We start from the raw sequence: 26,810 nt of genomic DNA, 5'->3' as shown, positions 1-26,810 counted from the left end.
GAGGAATCGCTGTTATTAAATCATTTAGGATGGATGTGTTTCAAATCTAGCTCACAGTTGAAACTGTTTTACAGCTATAGCTGTGGAGTTTTAACAAAATTGCAGAACAGCAACGTATCTGCCAGGGATTTATTTTAAGGATTGTAGGGCAGTTACATGAAGGAACCTCAACAGACTCAACATGTTGTTGTGATGTGAACTCTTTAGTGATTTCCACTGCAGTTATGTATGCAAGAACCAACGACACGTGTATTTGTGTACGTATATATATGCAAACACATGAGACAGGGAAACCACGCACACGTGCAGGCTTATTCCCCAGCTCCACAGGCAGGCTTTCTACAGACTGCTCCTACAGGGCAACGATACGATTTCTTAACATTAGTATCATGGTATTTCTTTTCACTTCTCCCCAGAGATCTCGTTTCCTCTGATCTGCCTCCTGTCTGCATTAGAAAGGAAAGACTATACTGCCCAGCACACTCCTGGTACTTGATCTCACTCCAAGCTCTGGGTGCTAATCCCACCACCTCTGTACTGTCTGTCTCTCCTCTTGGTGCTTGTGTTTGTGTGTGTGTGTGTATGTACAGACATGCACATCTGCTAGTGACAACCCTACAGTGGCTGCTTTCCCTGACCTGATCTGTACGAGAAAGGAACAGGGCTCTGGCCCATAGCCCAGCTGCCAACATCAGCTCCCACTCTTTTTTCTCCAGAAACCATATATTGCATTTCTACTTTAAACACAACTCTACATCAACTGTCAGTCTGGCAGTCCAAAGACCCTAGTCCCAGGTGCTCCCATTCTCCTCACTGTGGGAAGACATTCTCCACTGGAATCTGGCTACTCAAGCACGGTGAGACAGAAAAAAAGAAGTCAAAATCTGGCTTTTTTTCTTTGTCTACTTCCAGCAGATAGCTGGAACACTTCAAAAAAAACATCCCAAGCATCAACTATGACCACTTCTGAAAATACTGGTTCTAAACTAGTGGAGATCACACTTCTCAAATAGCCCCAATGGTTTTAGAAATGCCTCTTGACACAGATATGGCTGTTAAGTCCTCAAGTCTGGAAGGTAGAGCATGTGCTAACACTCACTTGGAGACCTCAACAGTTCTTGACTGCGGGGATGTCACACAGCAGAATGCTCTTACTGGTCCATGGGAAGGACTGCACACCCTTATGAACACAAAAAATATAACCACTTCTGTTTCTTGAAAGGTCTCTATTTCATCAGTAATGTTTCAATGCAATAATGGCCACAAACCCTCGCAGCAATTATAGAAATGTGTTTTGTTTTATTTATTTAATGCACAACTTTAAGCTTTTTAATGAACAGGAAGTGATGATGCACTGGCAGGACAACGGGGAAAATGGAGGAAAGGATATTGAAAGCCTTGAGCGCTGCTCTCCTCTCTGCTGTCTTGCTCTCTGTCTCTCTCATACATTTGCCCTCTCTGCCCCTGGTTCCACTGTGGAAGCCATATGGCTTCCAACTCTCTTCTAAGTAGCCACTGAGAATTGTCTATAGTGGAATACTGCCAAAGCTCTTCCTGGTTTAATGACATGGGGAAGAGCGCTGTGCAGTGCTCACCCAGCACAGAGACTCGCTGCGTCCTTGATTATGATCCTGGAGCCAGCAAGCGATGCTGGGAATTGAACCATCAGTGCCTCAAATACAGAAGTCGACATGTGCCAACCCCTGCTGCATTCAGCCTCTGTGTGTGGCATATTAATGAGTCTTGAACTTGAGGTCCAACCTTCAAGCTTGCACAGAAGGAATTACCCAAAGACAAAAAAGAAAGGTCCTCTTTGTCCTGTTTCCCTCTAACCTTGCATAGTGATACTAGTTTCTTCACTGAGTTTGCTCAGTCCTTAGGCAGTAACTGGGTTTTTTTAGGCCATCACACCATACCTCTGCATACACAACCACAATTTCCCTTGATTAAAGATTTGAAAAAAATAGCTTGAAAAGATACTCAGAACAAACACATTAAACCAAGAGGGTATATGAGGGGACAGATGACTCCGTACTAAACCTCTTTCTCATCCCCTATCCATAAAAACCTGCTAAATGTTGGAGTCAGGATATGGAGCGAGATGGAGCCGCCTTCTGCCTGTTTTTATTTCCCATGACACTAGATAGCAGGAACGGGTGGTTATCAGCGTGGTAACAGTCTCAGTCTAAATGGGAACGAGGAGGGTGCTCAGCCTGATGTCTGCATTCACATACCAGCACAAAAAAGCATTGCTGGGGACCCCCTCAGTGCCACGGGTGTCAGAAAGGGAGACCAATACCTGTGGAAGTTGGTGATGCACTACAGCCCCCAGCTGCATAACCCAATTCGGAATCGCTCAGTCTTATCTTACTTGAATTTCCTGATTCAGAGGAAAGCCACAGCCACCTACGACTCAGCTGAAACACTGGGTCCAGGGAAGTTTCGCAGCATTTGTTTTGGGCCTTGCAAACGCCCGATGCACAGTGAAGGCTGGTCTCTTCTTTTACGAGAAACAATTTTTCTCCACGTGCACATTTGGCAGCAGAGGTACGATACAGATAAAAGAGCCCCTACAGAAGGACGCTCTCTTTTTTTGGAAAGGGTTGCACCTCTGGAGGGAAATCTGACAACCTATGAAAGCTGTGTCCTGCTGCAAATCTGTCCAAAAGTCAGAGAAAGGGACAGCTTGTAGAGGGTGAAGAGAGCCAATGTAAAATGTAACTCTCCAGGACAGCATGTTTCTCTGGTGGTAAGAGGGAAGGACAACACTTCATCAACCCTGAAACCACAGTCTACAGCCTTCCTAGGCAAAGATAAAAGACTTACCAGCCTGTAAAAAAATCACATACTGAATTTTATTTCTGTCAACCTCAAACCAGGACAGTCAAGAAACTAAGTTACGGTGTTAATGAAGTCTTCTCACTGTTGAAACACTTTAGAAATTTAACTAATCAAAACCAACAACAACCCCTTATGATATCCTACTGACAGCTTGGTACACTACAGAAGAAGGGTCACAAGATTTACCCAGTCACAAAGGCTACACTGGACATATATTATTTGAGGGATCTGCCCTGAGGCATCAAAGCCCAATTTGTTCTTTGTCTCAGGTCTGCAAGTTCACATCTTCCTTTCCATGAGTCAAAGGCAGTGTTCTTCAAATGCACACGCTTGGCCTGTTTGACTCCCCAACTCACTCACTCACAGCCATGATGCCAGAGCAGATCAAACACATGGTGGCAGTTGGTCGCATACAGTGACTCCAGCTCATGCGCACTATTGCTCAGTGTTCCTGAGGCAAAGAGAAATACTTTTTCAAATACCCCACCTCTTTCTCCAGTATATCCCAAAGCTCACCGGACATTCTTGCCCGAAAAAGTACAGCGTGGCAAGGTAGCAAGGCCAGATGTGAGTGCAGACCCGGACAGCATTTCCACAGTACGAGAGAGAAGTACTAGAAGCCTACGTGAACTATTCTGTTCCTTCCTCAGCTTTTACTTGACAGAAATCAACAAAAAACCTCCCACTAATTTTGGTAGGAATGAACATCAAATTGCTTCACCACACATTGTCCTAATTATTTCAGCAATCCTGAAATAAAGCAGTGTTAAAGCAGCAATTATTATCCTAAACCAATACATGGTGCAGCAGCAGTGGACACGCATTCCCTGGAGATCCAAATAACTTGATTTTATCAATGGTGAAGTTCTCAAAATTACAATGGCAAGTACTACCATGATACCAAAACCAAGGAGTGTCATTCTTCTATGAACAAGCTGCTCGGGTTCCCAAAATACCAACCAAAAACGTGTACTTTGTTAAGTATTTCAGAACACAGAGTAAGATTTGCTTTAAAGAAAGGGAAGAGCTGTTTGAGTTAGCTGTGACTCAGAAAGTCACCGAACTCTCATAAGCCTGCAGTGGAAGTCCCTGAGCTTTATCGGTCAAGCCTCTGCTTCAGCTTATCTGGGTTGGGTACCAAACCATTACATTTGCAGAGTTTTGCACTTTCAGACAAAAACATGCAGTAACCAGCTTTACCATATTTAATAAAACAATAAACTTTGTGCTGACCTTTGGCAAGCGTTCGGGGTCACCAGGGTGCCGGGGGATAACCTTCTGTAACCTTTGGAAACCATAGTCAATGGTGGGTTCGTTCAGAGCTGAAACAACAACAAACAACACCGTGATGTGACAAAGGCATAGCAAGCAGGCTCCGCTGCACTGTAACAATCGGCAATGCATTGCAAGACCACGGAAGGATCACAGCAAAATCCCCTTTTACTGAAAGCAGCGCTGACTATGAAGTCTTGGTTCAAACAGTTTGAGGCTTGGTTCAAACCATTTGAGGTTGGTTTTGAGGCTTTGGTTCAAACAGCGATGCAAACCTTCCCACTTGAGTTCCCAAAACAAGATTGCTGGAAAATTTGGGGATGTTGTATACGTCTTCCAAATAGGAAGCAATTGTTATCTCTGAAAGCTGTGATGAAATTAATTTGATAAACACTTTGTACCCCATGTTTCATGTTGTTTTTTTTCCTGCTTTCGTTTTACAAGGAAGGCTCTTTGTGATTGGAAGGCAAAAGAAGTTAGGAGTCTTTCTTGTTCCAGATTCTATTATACATTTAACATGCTCCACGTGCAATGATCACATATAATTTTTTTGTAAACTACAGGCATTTCTCTCGGCAGAGGCTTTATTTTTTACTCATCGACACCAACTTCAGCAGCCCGGCTCAGGCTCCGATCAGCACTAAACTGATCCAAAAGACTTAATGAATTAAAAAAAGAATAATCATCTATTTTTTTAGTCCACCTTTCCCCAGTCCTTGTCCAATAAAATGGAGGAGAGAAATGGTGGAAGTGGAACACTTTAATCTTCATGAAAATGCTGGTCTGCCTGCATTAATCGAAGCTCTGATTGTGCCAAGCCTTTAAGCACATGCTTATCTGTAAGCACATACTTAAACCCATTTACTTTTAGCAAAGCAAATTTGAGCATATTATGTTTTTTATATGATTGCCTATAATTACAGGGGACTGCACTGAATGGCCTTCTAGCTATATTTCCAGTCATATGATCACTTTAAAACTCAGATGTTAGTGAGACTTCAACATGTGCTTAAAATTTCCTAAGTGCTTTGGTGAACTGGAACAACAGTCAAGCATTCTCAAGCATCTCTAAACAACAGCACATCTTGACTCTCCCATGCCAACAGAGATGATGAAATTTTCCACAGCAATTTGTCTGCAATTTTTTTGAGTTAAATGATTCTTTTTTTCAATCTGGATTTTTATATTTTCAGCCTTTTTGTTTCTCGTGGGAAGGTAATCTATTTTTTTTCCCCTCATTTTTGGGTCACTTAAAAGTTTTTCTTACACCATCTTAGGTTATCAATGGCAAAAAAATATATTTCTTGCACAAGGTCTGCCTACTAAATTATGAATATATCTTGCACCTTTATGATGGTTTCATTATGAACTTTATTATGCGGCTAGAATGATGCCATCTGATTCTTGCAAAGAGATTTAGCATCAAACTGTATCTCCCAATCTCACTGGTGTAAGCACTCTCACATGGCCCAACACTGCTTATCCCACAGCAAGTTACACAGCTCCACCAGTCCGATGAACACAATTTCTCCACACTTCCACCTTTTAAGTGAAGAGAACATTTTTTCATATTCCTAATGTTAAAGATCTTTAGCCAGACCGCATTGTTATTATGAAAGTAATATCTAATCCCTGGCTTGTTTTTAATTATTTGGTGTTCCATAAACAATCCCACAAACCAGTCCAGTTTTTGAAGAAACTATTCCATTTAAAGTATTATTTTCAAACCACATTTCTACAGCAGATGGTCCTACTGGCAACCAAAGGGTCAGATTTTTATATCCTCCTGGACCTCCAGCCCAACTCCATAAGCAGGCCCAGCCATGCTGCTGCGAACTAAGGCAGAAGGAAAGTGCTGGAGGGGAATCCAGATCTACCCAACGGCAGCGAAACAGAAGTGCGTGGCTGATGGGGACTGGCTGGAGAGGCACGGAGCCCAGCAGAATCTCAACATTTCTCTAATATCAGAAAGGAATCTTCTGAGCACAACCTGAAATTACCGTTACAGTATTACGGTAGCACCAGACTAGAAATCTTTCTGGATTTTACTTTCTGGGCTACCGTCAGAAGTTTTTTATTGCTCCAGTGATCATGGCGTCCTTCTAGTCTCCTCAGGTTTTTTTTCATGCATTTCCCTTTATTAGGAATATCTGAAGCTGCTCTTTTATTTATATTCAGGTCATTGTATGGAAGGGGTAAGAATAAGTATCTTCCCCTGCTTGTGCCCTTTTTGGTTTTGGGGTGTTTGGGCTTTTTTTCCATGTTTCCTTTCACACCCTGGCCACACGCTGTCCACTCTGTTGTGTATTTTTGCAGGAAATATCACAGCACCCGGGTTTGTGAACCCCAGGTTCATTACCTTTGAGTTTCCTTACATGGCTTCTTATCACAGACCTGTTTAGTTTAGACCTTCTTCAAATTTTACAATAAATTAATTTACTGCTATTTATATTATTATCAAAAATAGCTGTTCTCTGAGAGGATTAAAAGAAAAAAACCCTACAGTTCTAATTTACATTTCTTTTGCAAATATGTTAGAAGATTTTAGCGTGGTTCTGTCAAATGTGTTTCTTCTCTAATTCAGTCTAGTTTATGGCCATTTTCCCTTTACATCCTTTGGGAAAGTAGTTACTAAATTCTGCAATATTATAAATGGAGGCCAGTTCTGAAATCCCCCTAGAGATAGCAGTCATTTTCTCATATCTTCCCACACATTCAACACATTTGAAATCCACAGAGTATTTCCTGTGAGTATTTTCTGAACTAAATGACCAAAAAAAAAAATGTTAATTTTATGGTCCAATCTCACAAGGCATCAAGCATCCTCTGAGAGACGCTGAAAACTTTCTGCTTCAAATAGCTTCAGCTTTACTTTAGTGGTGGGGAGAGGCTGCACACAGCAATTTGCAGGATTGGGTCCTAAACTGTAGTTGGCAAATATCCCTCATTAGTCTATAACCATTCAGCCCTTTCTATCTTAGATAAAATGAAAAAAAAAAGAGAAATCTTTAGCTGCCTGAACATCTAACCACAGATTGGACAATAGCAGCCCTCCGTTCCTCAGTTCATTTATAATCCAAGTCAAATGTAATTACTCATATCTCAAAGAAAGAGCCCCGTTTAAAGATTTAACCCCACCTTCAGCGTTCAGGCCACGCCAGTTCCTGTGTCAGTGGCTGGCAAAACTCAGAAGAAAAGGTGATTTTCTGATCTCCGAGCACTGCAGAAGAGCCAGTGCTCAGGCCACCGTGAGCGGCAGCTGACGTACACGGTCAGATACCACCTTCATGCAAGGTTTTGCCTCTGTCGCCAGTACGTGCGAGCCTGGTCTCTGCCTTTGAAGTCCATTCACAATAATGCGTTTCCCAGTGCTCTAATTCAAAGAACAATTTTTTCCCCGTGATTGGAAAAAAAGAATCAATAAGAAATACAAACTCTCTATTTGTGTTCTTGACATCCATACATTAAAAACAAGCTAACACATACTGTACTTAAAATGCATTCCCATTACCCTAAATTTTAAAAGTACTATTGAAAGTACTACTAACTTTAAAAAACTGTATTAAATTCAAATAGGTCCCAAGGCTAATGGAAGCAATTTGTATACCAACCCAAACTGACTGGCCCACTTTTCAAAATACAGGTATGATAATCTTGCGGTTTTAAAAGGACATTTAAATTGAAAGACTGTGAATTTAGTACATAATTATACCAATAGAACCCTTTAACTTGTCAACTTGTAAATCTAAAAGGCTATCAATCATTTCTAAAGAGGAAATAAACCTTAAAATTCTTTGATTGACAGTGCTTACTTTTTATGGGAAAAAAAAAGAGTAAAGTGGCCAGAAATCCATTTACAAAAGTACATTGTTTTACATAGGTGAGTAAAAAGCCAATAATTACAGCTCCAAAAGACATATAAATCAAAGTAAGTACTTTTCCCTCACTTACATATTTTAAGTTGCAGTAAACTTCAGGTAACTTTTTATTAAAATACTTTTCCAAATGCAAAGCTTATTGAAGCCATTAATAGAGTAGCATTTTCATTTAAGCTAATATAATCATTTTTGCAAATACAAGATTTAAGCCATTTTTCTCCTTCCAAACAATAAACTTTCAGCCTGTCTCTTGTGTGAATTAAGTAAAATTACACCCAGGTGTACAAAATCTGTCTATCTATCCTAGTGTATGAGTTAAGGCACAATATTTATTATTCTTACCATTTTATGAATTACTTCTTAAACCCTTGAGGAAGAACTTACTTTCAAATTAGACTCTAACAGAATAAGCCATGAAGCTCTTTATGCAGTAAGTCTAAAGCCATAACTCATAAAATCTAAGTCTTTTAATCAAGAAAATGCACAATGTCTATGGAAATAAGGATGCGTACATTATATCCATCTTTTCAAAGTCCGACTTATTTTTCAACAAAAATGCTGCTTACGCCTCTGAGAAAAATGTTTCCACCATAACTATAATTCGAAATTCTGCACGAATAATTTTAATAACTACATGTAGATAATCCACCTTCTTTAAAAGTCTCTTTCTCTTTTTTTTTAACTAGTCAGCAGAGGGCTTTTTTTAATATTTCACATAATGAATTCCTACTGTGTCAATAAAGCTTTGGTCGTTAATTGAATGACTGTCTGATGTATCTGAGAGAGGAATTTGTTTCTCTGGCCATGCTGCCAACTTACAGCAGAATGATCGACACTTAATATCAGCAATTAAAAGGACCTGTTCATATATCATATGGAATTCGTAGCTTGGGGTAGTGTAGCAGAACTCTTCACCAAGGAAAACTCATTCAGCGAATGCAGAGAGTAATTGAATTAGACACATTTTAACATTATTATTCAAAGAAAAATAAACACACACTACATAGAAGCATTATGGAAATATTTCAGAACGTAAAACATATCCAGTTAATTTGTTTCCCATGCATTCATGGTTTCATTTATTCCTTTTGTTTTTCAGCCCTTGTTTCTTTTTCATTCTGTTTGACCCAAAACCAATGAGAAAGCAGCACTTAGACCTATGAACTTCCCATCTGCTTTTCTAGTGAAAAAGGCTGCTATGAGAGGGAAGGGACTCCAAGGGCTCAAATAACAAAACTGAAAAAAGGTTGAAGGCTACAAACAAATTGGCCTCAGGTCCACAGGTCCAACCGTCCCTATCCCAGATGAGAAATCTGGTCTTGACTGTTTTAAGTGAAACACCCAGACAAAGGCTGCACCAGAGTCACTCGTTTTCTTGAAAAGCGTAGGTATCGTGGGGGAGAGTTTGAAGAAGGTAAGAATGACCTGCAGAAGCACAGAGCTATAATGGCTTCAGATTACGTCCACGAGGTTGTGGCTGTAACGGTGGAATGGAAGAAGCTTCTTTACACTCTACCTTTGTCTCTGAACAAATCCTTTTTTTTTTTTTTTTTTAAATTCGGCTCCACAACAATATTAGACTCCTAGTGACAAGTCCTGACAAGACACACAAAGTTACCCATCTCAACACCTCCTAGCCACACAAGAGTATAAAGAAATCCAGGCAAAAATGCTGCAGCACTGTCACAGCAATGAAGGCCAGGCCAGGAACACATTTCATGTGCCTCTCTGTGCCCATATTAAACCAGGCCAGAACACTTGAAGGCACTGAGTATGAGTATTTTAAATAAAATCAAGAGCAGCTGGAAAGGCAGAGTCTTCATCAAGAGCCATGCCATCTTAGGATCTTCAGAGGCATTTTATAGCTAAGAACTTTTTTTTCTACTGGACATTTGGCCTCTTCTTCCATCAACTCAGATTCCCATCTCTATAATCAGCTCTCTTTTTAATCTGTACTTCTGTCCGTACTTCCACACTGCTGAGAAATAGCAGTATGGGGTGTAAGTGGCAACAACTGAGACTGGTCACACAAAAGGTTGTGGCTTCCAATTCCCCACTCTTACCAAGCACAGACTCTGTGAGGAGACGGAAAGCAGGAGCTCCCGCCTCTTGTAGAGGCAAGATGCTGCCACGGAGCTGATCCAGGGTATTTGCCTTTGCTAACAGCCTGTGGCTTCTGTCTCCAAGCTCTCAGTGATTTCTGCTAGAAGCCCCCGACCCTAACAAAATAAAACCTCCACTCTGGGAGATATGGACAGACCACATTAACATCAAACTCCAGGTGCCAAAATGCCTTGCCGAGGCCCCGCAGTACAGCAATACCAACAATGGAGGATATTATAAAGCAGCATCTTGACATGGCATGTTGTAAGCAAACTCTACCCAACAACTTTTATGCACAGTGGCCTCTTTATGCCTGCTCTACAAAGACAGCAAAAAAACCCACTTCAAAACCCCATCATCAAATGAAAAAAAAAGCCTGTTTTGCAAATCTCCCTGCAAAGACTATTCCTTTGCTAATTAAAGACCGTTAAATGAAAACATGCAAGCATTTGAGCTATTTGTTGTTGTTGTTGTTGTGAATTTGGCCTGCTTTTTATAAAGTTTCCTTTCCACTGACTTTCCCTGGAGTGTTTATTCCCACAAGCAATGGAAAATGGAAAACGGAAGCGGGTGGGACAGCGAGAGCCGGCATAGAAAGGTTTGAGCGAGAAAGGCCCTTCCAGTGCTAACTCAGAATTTCCTCGCTTTTCTGGTCTCAGTACTGCCTCACTTAAACATACTCTTGTGCACTGAATTGCCATTTTTAAAATCAAACTGTGACATGGTGTCATTTCTTTTAATTAGAAATAGAAAGAGACAGAGATATCTGAAATGTAATTCCTATATTTTATTGCTGTGTAATGCCCAAACAGACACGAGGTGCATGTGCCAAGCAATAAGAAAAATGCAGAGCTGAGTCAAATGATAAATCTAACACCCAGATCTCTTGAGCTTCCCTAGTGACTGCTCTTTACGTGAACTAAAGCCGCAATAGGCCATCGTTTGAGGCAGCTCCACTGTGTTCATCAGTGTTATTACAAACATGATAGACAGCGTGATATTTTCTTCCTGATAACAATTTTTCACCGGCAACTAAGAACCAGAGGAGTTATTCCCTTCCCACCTAGCCCAGTCTCTACAGTCAGTGGGGGTGCTGAAGATGCAAGGAACGCATGTCTCGAGCCCAAATTTTTTTATGAAAGTTAAAGAATGAAATTACTAGATCTGTCTAGCAAGAATCACGTGTTGGGTTCTCAAAATACATTAACTCTGAATGTTCACTCTTAGCAACCTGCAATCTGGCTTGAAAAAGAAGTCAAACAATTTGTGAGCTTCGCAGTTTCTTCCTCCTCTGACTGCGCTGACCTCTTGCCTAATGGGGAAGATTTGGCCTTAAGGGAGTCTGAAACAGAGTCCAGTTTTAGGCACTGGAATTTAAACATAGCAATTTCAGAACAGGCTGGTAGAATTCACCGGGGATATGTATACCGAGGGCCAGAAGGAAATTAATGCATGTTGGTTACTTCATCTAGTCATCTAGGTTAATTGATGCATCTTTGGCAGTCATTATAAAAAGGGAAAGAACAGCATTTACATGTGAATATTTTCCTATTTGTCAGACACATTCCGGTAATTCACATCAGCGTGCAGCAAAAAATTTACTGAAAATGGCGAGCTCTCAATGGATTACCCCTTCATTTAAATAAACACATGTGTACACATACACACAGGCACAAAACTGCATGCAAGCCAAGATTTAAAATAATGGGTGCCTAAGGTTAGCTATAAGATCTATATTTAGGTCTACCTAAAAACATTTAAAAAATAAAGACACCGCATTTATTTTCAAACTGTTGGCTCCCGAACAGATGCAGAGATGTACCATACAGAGTGTAGGAAATGCTAAAATGTCACCTCATGTAAACTTTTCTCTCATTTTCTACTATGCATATTTTCAACATGTTTCCTTTGCATGAACTCCTCAAAATCTACAGTGTAGGTGCAGACACCTTTAAAATTTTCGTAGAGATAATTTTGTAAAACATACAGAAAGCTGTTTCTTCTTGTCACCCTTCAGAAACTCCTTTGGGGTAGACAGCATCAAAACCCGTTGTTGTAATATATTGGTATGCAGAAATATTTTCTTGTGAATGATTCCCCCTTCTCTTTTTTAACCCTGCTATTTCTCATCTTCTTTGCAGATTATTTAAAAAAAAGTATTACCAGGGGATGTGTAAGTGAAAGACTCAGTGTCCTGTCTGAATGCCAAAGCCATTCCTATTAGAAAGCATCTTAGCTTAACTTTGGCTGTTTCTCAAAATTGAAGACTTCTGATGTGCAAGTGCACTACGGTCAGAGCAAAAAGAATCTTCAAGAGAGAAAACTGGAAAAACACCAGCTATCACATCCAAATCTCTGCAAATGAGATTCACGGAGAAGTACAAGTAGGGCTGAATCATAAAAATGAGATGAATTGTGCCTAGATGTAATGAATATTATAGGTGTGATGTTCTTGTGTGATGTTCTTGGATGTTCTTGGAAGGGACTGACCTCCTGTGAGGTTTAATTTAGGTCTTTAATCTCTCACAATAACTAAGCTTAAATCCCTTGAGAAAATAGTTTTCAAACATCTTTATTTCTAAACATTAGCTTTGATTTGTCTACATGAAATTGCAATAAGACTACTCACTTGAAAGCAAAAGGACCATTTTGGCTACATCCTCGATGCTACAGCAAATTGTTTAAAATTAAAACTGTTGGGCTTGTTGTTTGCTAGTTTGTGACATTCAAACAGAAATGTATCATTTGAGAGCTCTCAGTAGTCTCTGATTTTAGCAGCAGTTATATCACCTGCTTCTATAATTGTTCAGGATTGGGGTTTTTTTTGCAAAAAAATTGACAATAACTGTTATCAAGGGCAAAAAAAAAAAAATCATAACAGCCTTTCTGATAAACATGTTTCCCTGCCCTCACACCCCAGTGAGCACTGTGACACTATACTTTTATCATCTAGTGTGTGCTCAGAATGAGCTTAGAACAGCAATTGCCAGGAATAGGCAGGCGATAAACTGCATTGATTTAACACATCTTGTTTTCAATCATGCTCGGATTTTCTGAGCACGCATTTTTCCTGTACTCTAGCTTGTAGCTTTTATCTGACGAGCTGATCCCTTTTCACTGGAAAATGAAAAGGTCGCACAATAAGACACGGTTTACTGGAACTTGAGCACGCACCAGGGAAAGTATTTTAGATAAATACTGTCAGACATAGTGGAGCTGAATTTCAACAACACAATTGCTAAACAACAATACTTATTACTCTCTAGAACAAGCCTACAAGCAACTTATGGCTCACAGCAGGGGAGATCTCAGAGTTAGGCTCAATAGTTAAAGAAACCTTATTCATGCCTGTTTAAAGATGCAGTATTGCTTTTGGGTTACATGCACCAACTAGCCATACCTCAGGACCAAACTAAATGGCTCTTCAGCTGCTTTCCTAGGTAATTTGTAAATGATGGAAAACCGTATCAATGACTGTTCTTTTTCTTCTCTCTTTTTTTTGGCAGAAAGGTGATTGACTACGTGCTTGATTTAATTTAATCAAATGGGGTACTAGGTGGTGGTAAGAAGAAAATTATCCATATGTGAAAGTAATTTAACTGAAACTAATTAATTAACCAAGGTGAGTTGCTGAGGAGGTCAGTAAACAAGCAAGGAGTAATATGGCACGTCTCATCTACCAACGGCCAAGGTAGAGTAGGCTTATAACAATAACTAATTTATTTTCCCCCTCCCGCTGAAGTGACCGTAATGATCCTGACCAATACAGCACTGGAAGCAAAATACCTTTACTTACTCCTACCAGAAGGGGCAAAGAAAACTTCCAAGTTATTCTTTACTGCACTGATATATCCAAGAAAAGATGTCACCAAGTAAACATGGAACTTCACTTCATTTTCCTCCTCAGCCTGAGTGGACAAACCCCCCTCTCCCTGCAGGGGCTCAGCTGCCGATCTGCAGCCAAGGCGGGGTGCGCGGCTCACTCCAGCCGCAGCCCCTCTCAGCACCTCCTTCCCACGCTCACGTGTCTGCAGGCACACGGGCAGAGCGTGCGCCAGGTCCTCACCTGCTCCCACGCCTTGTACTCAGCGCAGCACCTAAACCTACCAAATCCACCTCGGGGTTTTTTTTTTGCCTGGCCGAAGTCTTTCGAAACCGAACTCAAAATAGCCGGCTTCCCATCCACCTCACCCCTCCAGACTTTGGAAGAGACTCATCTTTGTCAGTGCTTCCCAGTCCGCTCCCCTCTCCCCGTAGCCTTTCTCAGGAGAGGGACCCTGTCTTTCATGGACCCCAAACGGCCCCCACACCTCCCCCCTCATTTAAAGGTATTTCTGCACCACTGCCGAAACGTCAGCCCAGCCCCTTCACGAATCACATGGACTGCAAGTGAGAACAGCGTGCTTAGCAAAGGGATTCCTTCAACACAGGCTATTTGCTCTGGCAGCAGCGGGTTCAGCCCGCGGTGGTACTCTGAACGCGTCATGCCCTGCCCGCTCGCCTGGGCAAGCACTCTTACGTGGCAAAAATATCACCAACGGGTGATGGCCACAGGCAAAGCAGTCCTTCCTGCCTTTTGCTCTTCTCCCTGATATATCATCGTTCCATCACTTTTGCTTACAGTTACACATAGCCTCTCCATCTCTGCAAACATAAGATGGGGGTAAGAAGCTCCAGGCCCTGATCCAATCTGCACTTTTGGAGAAAGCAGCCGTGCTTCTCCGGGCGGCTGGTCGCTGCTGGCTCAGCTTAGCTATAACGGTTAATGAGACACAGCGATACCACGGATTCCTTACAGAAGTTGCAATACAAAGGGAAGTCCCAAAACCAAAGTATCATCCCCACAAACATCCTTCCCATTTGTCAGCGATGTCAGTGCAAAACTGGTATGAAATATTTATGTTTTCCTTGCTTCTCCTGCATGTGCTTATTAGTCATTTAGGCCTAGCATAAACTCATCTTAAATTCACTTTGTCCAACATCCTTAACCAGTATAAAGCAGAACTGTTCTGTCAATTTTTCTGAAACTATACTGATACTGGCTGGAAACTTTACTGGCTGAAGCTTAGTTTATATTTTGCATATCTACATCCGGTAGCCAAGCCTCCACCTCTAGTCAGGTGCATCCACCTTTCCCGATGTTCTGCCCACGCTGTAAGTCTTACAGAAAGAATGTGGTGAATATTATTTAAATTACATTTTGAATTATAATTTTAAGTAGGCAAGTCACAAGCAGAGTAACAGACCTCAATAAAAGTATAAAGTAAAATCCAACTTTGCATGTAATGCCACTTTACATTCAGCCCAGCGAGCCCGTCCGCAAGAGAACTCATACCAGCATCGATTTCTCCCTCTCACCTGGCAAGTTTTTTTGCTAGACGAGTAAGTTGGAAATCCGTGCTGCATTTTAGGGTTATCTCATGCAACACAGGCAGAATTCTGATATGGCTCCTTCATTAAGTGCTCATAATCCCAGAAATGAAAGTAACTCATTTCTTCCCAGGGTGCCTGTTAACTGAGAAACTCATCTTAATTGAATGCACAGATCAGTTAACCATCTTCAGATTCGCAAACCATTAGTGCCCCATTTGCACAGCAGCTCTGCTGGCAGGTCTCCTCCCACCACCACCACGCTTAGGGGCGATCTGAGGTTCAGCAAAGGAGGGGAGGTGCTGGCGGCGATGAGCAAGCACCGTCAAGGGCTTATGCTCATGACAAAATGAGTGCTCTGGGGCCGAACGGGCCTTTGCTAAATTGTCAGCGCTAGATCACCTTGCAAGTCAATTACAGAGAAATCAACAAATACTGCAGCTCTGCCCCCAAATACCAGTTAAGTAGCCTCCAAACACGCCTACAGAGAGATCGCTAATCTGGAATTTGAAGCCTCACAGGCGTAAGAGAAAAGGAAGTAAAAATAATTGCCTATATCACTCCCTTTGCATTTTGCCTCTCTCCCACCATCACAATTTACCATCCAGAATATATTTGGTAAACCAGTGAAGATGAGTATGAAAATTAAGAGTACCCCAGGTGCAGCCAATCGCCTACAAAGCTGATGCTTCAAAAAGAAACCGGAGAAGGCGAGGAAATGAGGAACCGGGCCGAAACTCAGTGTCCTCTTGTGAAACACTTCCAGTGTTTCATTTACAGGGGAAGTGAACCAACCTTCGGTTCTTCAGTGATCACTCTTGAGTTTGGGATACGCAGCAAAACATCTCTGCTGGTCAGCGGCACCCCGAGGCAGTAACCACAGCCCTGCACTCATCCACACTCGACTGCCAACTGAGTAGCGCTGTTCGGAGACAGCTGAAACTTTCTTGTGCTCAAATACGGCTCCCCAAAATTAACCATTTTCTTTTTAATAGGATTTTAAAAGATATTTTAAGTGCTATTGAATAAATTTGTCCTAAACCAGGAATATTACAATTTCCCTAATTCAAGGCAGAGGTAGAATAAACAGATTAAAGAAGGCAAGATGACCAGAAAATGGAGTAGAAGATATAAAGATTCCACGGGTAACCAGAAATGATCACACAGGTTTATAATCATGCATTTGTGCCTGTTTACTTCCTAATTTTCTAGGTATCATTGGCAGCCTATAAGAAAATTCAGATTCCAGCTCTGAACTTATCAATAAAATACCTTCAGAGTAGCATGGTATTGCCCATTTTCTCCTGTATAAAACAAATACCCTCCTTCCATCCAATTCAAAACAAAACCCACACCCCACTAGAATAGATTACGTTATTCTGTTCAAATCTGTTTCTAGTGGATTTCATGAGAACTGTTGTCATTACAAAAAACTGCCACCAAAATATGTGTATCGCATTAATATGCCTCAAAGTTCAATACCAACACAAACAGGATCATCAGGTGATAAAAAGAAAGATGTTACAAAAGTATTCAAATGTTAAAAACTAATTTAGCAATTTGCAAATGACCAGTCTAAAAGGAGGAATTTAACATTAATCTTGCTGGAAGCGGCATACTTATCAGTAACTGATTTGTGGCTTTCCAGGCAGTAAGCAATATATATAAACATACTTCTGGGTCCATCAGCAGTATGCAAGAATGCGCTTAAACAGACAAACTCACTAAGGCCCTGAGTGAGCAAAGTATTAAGCACCTGGCTGCCAGAGTTAATTAGTCTGCGCAGAGCAATGCACTGATGCTGCTGCTCCTGCTCCAAACCGGCTCCATCGCAACCGGCCTGGGGCATCTCTGCTTGCTGCTCTCTTGCTCTGTGCGTATGTGACTCAGTGAAGCTTTTTCTTCCTCTCTCATGACCCCCCGCACACCAAGGCCATCATCTTGGTATCCAAACACTTGCGTAAGAAGACCTCAGCTCACTGAGGAGGACACAGGGACAGAAATGGGATGAGCGACCTCCTGCACCATCTCAGAATCAAACAATTGTCTTGACCTTGAAGATCATCAAGTTCAACCATCAACCTAACACTGCCAAAACCACCACTAAACTGTGTCCCTAAGCACCACGCCTACCCATCTTTTAAATACCTCCAGGGATGGCGACTCCACCACTTCCCTGGGCAGATCCTGGGGACAGCCGGGGGGGTAGGGACCACACCTTAGATGTCCCTCAAGAAAGGAGATTCCCACCAGTGGAGTTCACTCACTTTGTAGGCATTGATTTTCACACCCTGTGTGGTCTCTTTCCAAACTGACCAGATGATACATATTCAGTGGCAAACGTAATTATCCAAAATACATCTAAGTTGTAGCTCATTGAGTAAAAAATAGACACTGACAAGGTACTGTGTCATACTAAACACTAACGTGCTTGCATAACTGATTGTCTCAAAAAATGTGCTGTTTTTTCATCTTTACTTAACAAAGATCTAACAATCTTCTCTTAAACGAAGCCACATAAAAACGTTATGTGTATGTACATGCATGCATAGAAGCGGTTGTGTGGCTAAAAAAGTGTTATCTGCATCTCCTAGCAAATTATTTTGCATATGCTCTATATCTGTGCGTACAGAGGCTCAGAAAGGGGACAATCCTTCCTCTGGTCTGTGCAAGTGGTAGATTACCGCTGGAGCAGATGTGGCTCATCATAGCCAAAGCTGGGAAAGACACAGCAATGATATTTAAATCTAGGACTTACAAACTGGCAGATGCCTTCTCCAAATAGCAAAGGGAAATGTAATGTCACTTTTTTCTTCCAAACTTTGCTTGTTGCATAAAACAAAAGTGAATGAGCAAAAGAAGAGAGGCAAACAATTCCCCCAGGATTCGCCTGCTCCACTCAAGACAACCCAGACCTGTCATTTCCCTTCGTTCTCCCTTCTGCAATCTGCCCACACCAGCAGCGTGACAGACAGAGGGCCCTTCAAAAACTACTGTTTATCATAAGTATAAAATGAAACATGTACAGAAACACATATAAAAGGAAACTAAATACATCATCTCCTGGGCACCTAGAACAAAACGTTCAACACTCAAATATTCAGAAACTAAATGACTGGAAAAGGAGAGATGGGACTGATCCAACTCCGTTTTAAAGCTTGCTATACTGTGAAATACCATGTTACTCTACAGGCAGCACTCCTCCTACTTCAGCTAACTGGGTACGATGGACACTGACCCACCAAAGTTTGGTGTAAGTATCAAATGGCAGAATTCAGTTTCAAGTACTCTTTCAAAAGTAATCAGGGTTGATTTTTACTACATTTAACCGCTAAGCATGCAAATCATTATTTATTATTGGTTACGTTCTTCAATCCCACTGGATTAAAGAACACATGACATGATTTGGTCAGAATCTTTTTTTAAGCATTAAAAGCTCCGTATTCCAATCAGATTATGGCTGTGGGGCCTCTAAGTTTCAGGGCATTTCCCCAGCAATGAAGACAGCAAGAGCGAAGTAACCCTCTGTGCCGGGTACCTATCCAGTGTTTTTTGCCTTAGTATCAGATCTCCTTCCACGTTATTAGGCATCATACATTCCCTGTAATTTACAGTAGTCCTGCATTCTATCTCCATTTTACTGCTGGGGAACAAACAGCCACAAAGCCATAAAATTTAGGTACCTATGGCTACTTAAAAATTCCAGCACCTAAAGGAACTTTCAGTACTCTAAATATAATTAAAATTCTGACTGTAAATAACAGAGTCAAAATCACAGTCTGAGACTTAAAAACAGTTTTCTGCAATGGGGTGACAAGCTGCTTCTCACCAGTACTGCGGATCTGCGGTTTGCATTGTCTGGTAGGTGGTCACTCGTAGCACCAGGCAGTTTTGAGATCCTGGTATCATTCAAGTTTTATCTGACTAAATATGTGAACCAATCACATGGGACAGGATTCAAAATTCGTTCCTCTGTGTTGTGACAGGCAAGGGTAAAAGAGTTGCCTGTTGGGCAGAATTTTTCAGTAGTAAATTGCATAGAAAAGGAGCTGTGAGTCGAAGATTACCTCCCATTCCAAAGCAAGTAAAGTTTTCTAACTTCCCCTTAAGGCGCTAAATGAGTAAGAATGAGTAAACGCCCAACACTGTACTATTGCCTTCAATTTGAATTTACTCCAAATATGAATGACATTTAGTGACTGTCATTAATTTCCCAATAAAATAACAGGATCTATAAAGGAAAGATCAGTATTTTTCAACCTGTGGCGTACAAACTTCCAGGACCTCAGTATTCCTGCAACTGTTTCTTGGTGGCCCACGAAAGGGAACTGAGAGAGACACAAGTCTATTGTCAGTAGGCTTAAAGTCACTGCACTATTCATTGTTCATGGGTCTGCGTTTGTACTGGAAAATATTTAGGTGTCCGCAACCCTGAAAAATGTTGAAAAGACACTGCGATAGATGGTTTGTTGGCACAAGCTCTCCTCCCGCTGGAAGATTTGCTATATACATTGAGGCACCAGCTTGGAAGACTGTGGATATTTTCTGCTGAATGGGGCCCTTGGAGAGGAAATATTTGATTTACTGCAGAGTTCTCATTTCCCTGAATTGCAAATAAAGTGTAATTTGATTAAATGTAAATGAATCCTACAATACTTTTGGTGGCTTGTCTGAAACAATTGATTGTAATGGGCATCCATCATTTGGCTTGATTTTAATTCAGAGACAAAAAAGGCAAAATGAGAAAACTAAAGCAAGTGCCACTAACATTCTAGAGCTGGAGCAGTCGAGATTTCTGGCGCTGGAGTGTCATTTCCATTGTTCTCGGAGAGCAAGCAATGCAGTGGAGGGGAAACGCAACAGCAAAAGAAAAAGAATAATGTGAAACACATACATAGAAGTAGATCTAGAGGAAAATTAAGCTTTTTCACAATGAATTCCATTAAATCAGCTTAAAGAGCACAATTTGTTAAATTTATTTTAACCCTGATATTCTAAAATGAATGAGTAAGGAAGGTAAATGTTGTTCTGTGTTTCTCAGTTTGAAGAAAAGCTTTGTTTTTATAGATCACCCAATTCGTTTTTCACCAAGATAATATCCAAGTGCATAATACTGGTTTCAGCAGTTCTTGAGGTCTAAAATAATAAAAGAGAAGTGAAATTTTTGATAGTGACACAAGCTTGAGAAACTTTTGGTGTCACTTTCTTTAAATGTGGAACTACTTCAACCACAGAGATAATTATAAATGACCAGATTGTAACTGCTTTATTGCTTCTTTTTCCTCATAAATTTTAATTTTGGAAAGTTAAGTGAAAAATGTGGTTTCAATTTCCTACAAATTGCACACAATTTCGTTTTAACGAGAAAATAGAAAGAGATGGTACAGTCTTTGGATTGAATTAATGGAGAGGAGTTTGTTTCTTTGTCTTTCAGCATCATCAGAGTAACAAAGTACAAAATGCAAAAAGATGCCTAAAAAAAAAAAGAAAAGCAACTGTACAACGTACTATGAAAAGCACCACGTAATTCTTTATCTAAATAAGCTCTAAGCAATTTAACAAGGTAATACAGTTGCTCTAGCCTTATTCCCCTCTGTTTTACCAGACTAGAGCTTAAAAGAAATCATGCTGCCTACACGTGTTACAAGAAACCTTCTAATAAGAAAATGCTGTGTACATAACCATCTTGCGCTCTCAGAAGGTACCAGCAATTGTCAAAGTGCCGTGCAAAGCAGCCCTATTCAGACCATATTAAAAAGGCTTGGATAAACACTTACATGGAACTAACAAAACAAGAGTAGAAATGAAAGCCAACAGAAGACGGAGCCAATATTTATTTTGCCCAAGAGGTACGTGGGACTCAAGTCAGCGTGTGGTTTTACCTACTGTACCCATACCTATAATTACAACGCGCATATTAGTATCTTAAATCATACTAAAGGCTACCCAGCTTCCCTTCTGCAACAATGGCCCAACAGAGGTTTTAGAGATGGAAGATGCCCTGGAGTAGGTAACAGTGGCATAAAGCAAATGTTAAGAGGGAATCCTACCAGTGCTGATAGAAGAGAAGTGAATGGGTTTAGCTCAGGATGTGCGGGGAGACAACCCGAGTCCAACCAAGCCTATGAGTCAGCATGACTATGAAATGGAACGGTGAAGACCAAAACACAAGCTGGAAAGCCCCACTAAATTTGTACTTACTGCAAGTACTGTGGGTATCTTAATTCTTACAATAATCCCACGGAACTTTGCAAAGATTGACAATTAGATTCCTAATTTAAAAGAGCACTTAAATAACCTAAAGAGTTTCCTTTACTTTCACCAAGTTATTTATCTGCTTCTAAGTATGCTTTTGAAATTTAAAGGATACCGATTGATTTACACTGTTTTTAATCAAAATAATACTGAAAATTAACTAGAAATAAATATGGAGCCTTTATCAGTTTTCTTTAAAATGTTTAAAAGTGTGCAGAGCTGCTGAAAAGAAATGGTAAACAAACAAAAGAGACCCCTTTTTACTGTTTTTAAGTGTGAAGAAATTTTCATTATGTGTGCCTATGTGAAAAATTCAATTTCCCTGAAAAAAAAACAACCTGGCACTGTAAGTAGTACTTTGAAAACAAAATCTCCCATAAAAATTCAAATTACCAAATTTGTGAAATCTAGAGGGATAAAAGTTATTAAGGAATTACTGCACAAATTTGAGAAAATAACTGTGATGAATTTCATGCAGCTTTAGACTTTATTACACAAATCCCTAGGAATTATTTTTTTTTTGTAAGAAAACTTTCATTGGCCAATAACAGTGGAAGTCTCAAATTGTTTTCTAAAAAAACACACGTGAACCGATGAAACTGCTTAACTGCTCTATCGACACGCCGTGCCATACTCGTTTCCTGTGTAGCCACAACACACTTTTTCTGTCTGTCCTATGACTGTAATCACCAAAGGCAGAACAAGCCCACCATCACTACCAGCGCCTTAAGAAGATGCTACGCCACAAACACCTTGGCCCACAAGAACTGAACTCTTTCAGTGAATAGAAAGGCACGGTCCCACCTCTTTCCAGAGGGAAGAATATGTCTTCAAGATTGCAACTGTCCCTTCCTGACTGTAGATGCAAAGAGTGCAAGAGAAGAGGGTTTTCTTCACCCCACGTGTCCCCGCAGAGTCAGAACAAGCACCTCGGTCGTTTATCATCATGCCATCTCAGCCCGCCAGTTTGACAATGATTTTTCCCCCGGGGTTTCTAAACTAGAAGTGTTATTTAGGTTATGAAAACAATTGCACGTTCTCTGCTTCCCGAGCCAGTGTAGACCTGCAAGCATGCAAATGAAAGGAACTGAAAACCTCCCAGGGCTGTGGCCACAGCACACTCCTCAGCCCTCCATGCCCAGGGAAAACACACACCGACGGTGCGAGAGCTGGTGCCTGGGAAAGCAGCGCATGGTGCGATGCTTTGACCCCTGCAACCTGTGCTCGCTTCGGTATCGATGGTTCGAGAGTCTTCCTGCAGCGGTTTTCTTTGGCCTCTGCATCGGCCACAGATTATTTTCCTCCTTTCATTTTTCCTCCCTTCCCCCCATTCCTTGATCGGAAGTGTCCGTTTCACTCTCCCCCGCTACTGTATGGATTAAAGGGGAAAAAAGGACCAACCTTGCAAGCGCAACAATGCTGAGGATCCAGCGCAAAACCTGCAGATCAATGTTAGCTGAAATTTGCAGGAGGTCTGGTCTGTTCAGAACCTGCTCATCTGGTCTGGCTCATATTTCTAGATAATGACCATGGGGGACACAGTAAGTTTGCAGACACATATAAAGCAGCCTCCTCACAGAGCAGGATGCACGTTTGTCTTCACAAGTGCTAAAATGTTGCCCTGTTACAGGAGCTCACTATTTTTTACCTTGCACAATTTCTTACTTCTTCATTTTTTTTTTTTTTTTTACATAGGTAAATCTTATCTGTGTTCATTATAAAATTCTTGCTGCTAAATTATTTATGCCGAACAATCAAGTGCGGTACCTTTGCAGATGTCAGCAGATAAACAGAAATGCAATGTTGCATGATCGAGTTTAATGCTGTGGAAATGTCGGGGTGCTTATTTTAAAATTCCACTGACCTTTGCTGTCCTTTTTCCAATGTTTGCTTACTGCCACAGTAAGGAAACACAGCAATAAGATTAGGAATTTTTATATGTGGATCCTGAAAGTCAATATTTAAGGAAAGCATGTTTCCTCAATTACACCATTTCTGATTACGTGCTATCAAAAGAGACAGCACAGAGGTACCATTTATACAGAACATAGGCAATAAATGTGATATAGCGAAGAGAGCAAGAGCAAAAAAAAACCTCAAGCAAAGCCAAACTACAGGATTGTCATAAGAGGAGCACGGGAGCACAATGTCTGCATGTTGTTACAGCGGGATACTGTGACATTAAGATATTACAGGTTTGTGGTTATTTTGGAGGTTCCTCTCTTTCCCTGCTGGCGGTCCGGGCTCGGTGGAACCTGTGTAACAAGGCAACAGTGTCTGTGAAATAACGAGCGGGGGAATGCAGTGCTGTTCTTCCATTGCAATGTTAGGTGCGATGTTGCACACTAAAGCACCAGATCAATACTTCCAGCAGCAAGCCGTTCAATACACCTGAATTATTGCTTCATTTTTCTTCTTATTATAGATGAGTTGTGTTATTATTTTCCCCAAATCGATATTTTACAACCTTTTTTATCCGTTTCTCCATAAATTTTGTGATTACTTTAAACTGGGAATTCCGGTACACTAAATAAGATGCAGTATCTGAGAGGCAGTGAATGTACCAACACGATTTTTTACTCAAGACACTGCTTAAAGACAGATCCTAATCAATAGCTAAGTAGGAAAATTTTTACGTAAGAAAGTTGGAAGCAGCACCACTCGTACAAAATCAAAATTCACATTCCTAGAAAATATTAGCTACAAAAGAAGACTATTTTAGAAGTACGGGGAATGAGAGGTCTGATGGGCACCTTGCGTGGGAAATTTAATTCCAAACAAATATGCTTTTTACTTCCCCTCAGCTAAAGGGCGACCATAATTCACTGAAATTGTTTCTTACAAAGCAGATAATCCTGTGCACCTTAGAGTGATTTAATTAGCTTCCGTAGCTGTCTCCTGCTAAGTGTTTAAAGCATCTGCAAATCAAATCATGTTAACTCATCTGCTGCACCACTTTCTTTGTTCTAAGCATAGGACCTTCCTAATAGCATTAATAGAAGCATGAGTTTCCCTGGAGAGGGGAGTAGCAAAGTGAGTTAATTACACAGTTATTGTAAAATTGTGTACATTATTCCACAGAACACGCAGGGTAAGTATTGAGGTGCTACACAGAAAATACCGACAATTTTGGATGGTCCCAAGGACCTCAATGCTGTAATTCAAAAGGATAATTCAGATTCCCACTGAAGTCGGAGGAATTCTGCCGAATTCCTGCATGCAGTCTGCCTGGCCCGGCTGCTCATCGACTGCAGTGGAGGGCACTGGCTATTCCCTACCCATCGGCTACAATTTGTATCCTCATGTTTACTGCAGAATTGCAACACCAATCAGTAGGATGTACGGTAATCTCCATTCAATATTTCATAACACTTTAAAAATTTTAAAAGGAAAAAAAAATCCCTGGGATTTTCTGCTATAAATTGTATAGTTTTCTGCTCATATCCATTTGGTCTAATGAGGCATAGTATCGCAGACCCCTCAAAGGGCAAGTCCAGCAGCATCTTCAGATCTGGGCATCGGTACTACAGCGGGACAAATAATCAAATAATTCATAACAAACCACTCCCTTTCAGTAACTGTCCAAAGAGATACTTTTGCCCAATTCAGTTGTTAGCTGAAAGTATTTGTCAAATAGCTTTTCTGACAAGGCTTATCCTTAGAGATAGATCATTAAAGAGTGGATTGTTACAAATTTTTTGTTTAAATTCTCCATTTATAGCGTATGTTCAGAGAGGGCATCACCTCACCTGTGCATTTGCTGGTTTCGAGTCATGTTTCTTCAAAACCGACAGTAAGTTTTACATCCCTTTGTTCAGGCAAAGATATATTCACTTTCCAAAACACTCAATGAGTTTTTCTTGAAACGGACTGCCTCAGCTAACGCACTTGTTCAAACATTCACAGGGAGTGAAACACTACAGGGAAACTGAAGGAAATTCATTGCCAAAAAACAAATGAATATTCATGGTCCACAGAAATACCCTTATTTCCCAGCTCTAATCAGCATGAACATCTGTGAAAAAAAGTCTAATGGGGGAAATTAGAGAGGGGAGGGGGTCATTTCCATCCTTTCCCTTAGGCCCCAATTTAAAGCAGCTTCATTTGTCTTTTTAACAGAACTTGCAAGCGATGCAAGGATGAACAGTTTTGGTGAAGAAGTGATGTGCGGACTGGCCTTGTCTTTGGGAAATTTGAACTAAACTCTTCATGCCAGAACAAAAGCTAGCTAGTGCAGATTCTTGTTCCTGTCCCCGACCCACCAGACCCGTGCACAGCCCCGAGCGCCCCTGTGCCCATACCAGAGCCTGAGCTGACAGAAACACCCAGGGAAAACACAATCGAAGACAAACAGGCGGAGCACGTTTCACTCTCTTCCTCTTAAAAAAATGACACGCATGTTTCAATGCAAGATTTAAGGGAACCAAAAGTACCTCAAAAATAAGAACCTGTTGAGAAAATATTATTGTTTTTCAGTATGATGGCCACTTGAAGGCCTATTTTTAGGAACAACAATGTAACGACTGTTTCTAGTAGCTATGCACAACATGCATGTGAGCTTTGGGGAGAAACTAGTCAGAGATCTACATTTGGAAAAAATATTTCCCTTGCAGAACTGACCTTTCAACATGAATTCATGGTTACTTCTGGCAGTAAAATCTTGCCTTTCATTTTTACAAATACAAGCTTGCTGCTAGAACTGCCTGAGCATACAAACTATGTATTTTTATTTGATGAGTTGTACTCTTCTAAGGAAAGTACCCCACCAAAAGCTAGGAATAGGATATAAGCTAGGAGTGAAAAAAGCCCAACCAAACAAAAAGGGGGTGATAAGCACACTTATTTCAGAAACTATCATGGGATTGTAATACTTGGGGCAATAATTACTTTCCGACGCAGCACCAAGCGTGGGGGGTCACTGAGGATGTAATGCTTCTCCCCCAGCTTCAGCCACCCAAGTGCATATTTGAGCACTCGTTCAGAGCCCATCTGTGGACAGAGGACAGAGACAAGAGTTTCACCCACTTCTAAGATGATGTCTGAGACAGTCAAGAGTGTATCATGCCCCAGATCTCCAAAGCAAGGGTTACC

The 26,810-nt window shown here is 40.9% G+C and overlaps 1 protein-coding gene across 2 annotated transcripts in view; it reads right to left on the bottom strand.

Annotated features, from left to right (window-relative positions):
* Nucleotides 1-26,810, bottom strand: part of EBF1 (EBF transcription factor 1) — a 281,310-nt gene that overhangs the window by 27,252 nt on the left and 227,248 nt on the right. For both annotated transcript variants that reach the window (XM_082489994.1, XM_082489995.1), the window contains exon 11: nt 4,075-4,163. In XM_082489994.1, the coding sequence (XP_082346120.1) occupies nt 4,075-4,163 (89 nt within the window). The remainder of the gene's footprint in view (nt 1-4,074; nt 4,164-26,810) is intronic.

This window comes from Vanellus vanellus (assembly GCF_965231255.1).
Source record: "Vanellus vanellus genome assembly, chromosome: 13".
In the NCBI taxonomy this organism is placed as follows: domain Eukaryota; kingdom Metazoa; phylum Chordata; class Aves; order Charadriiformes; family Charadriidae; genus Vanellus; species Vanellus vanellus.
The sequence above is the reverse complement of the archived record's forward strand: the minus strand, read 5'-3'. Positions and strand labels throughout refer to the sequence as shown.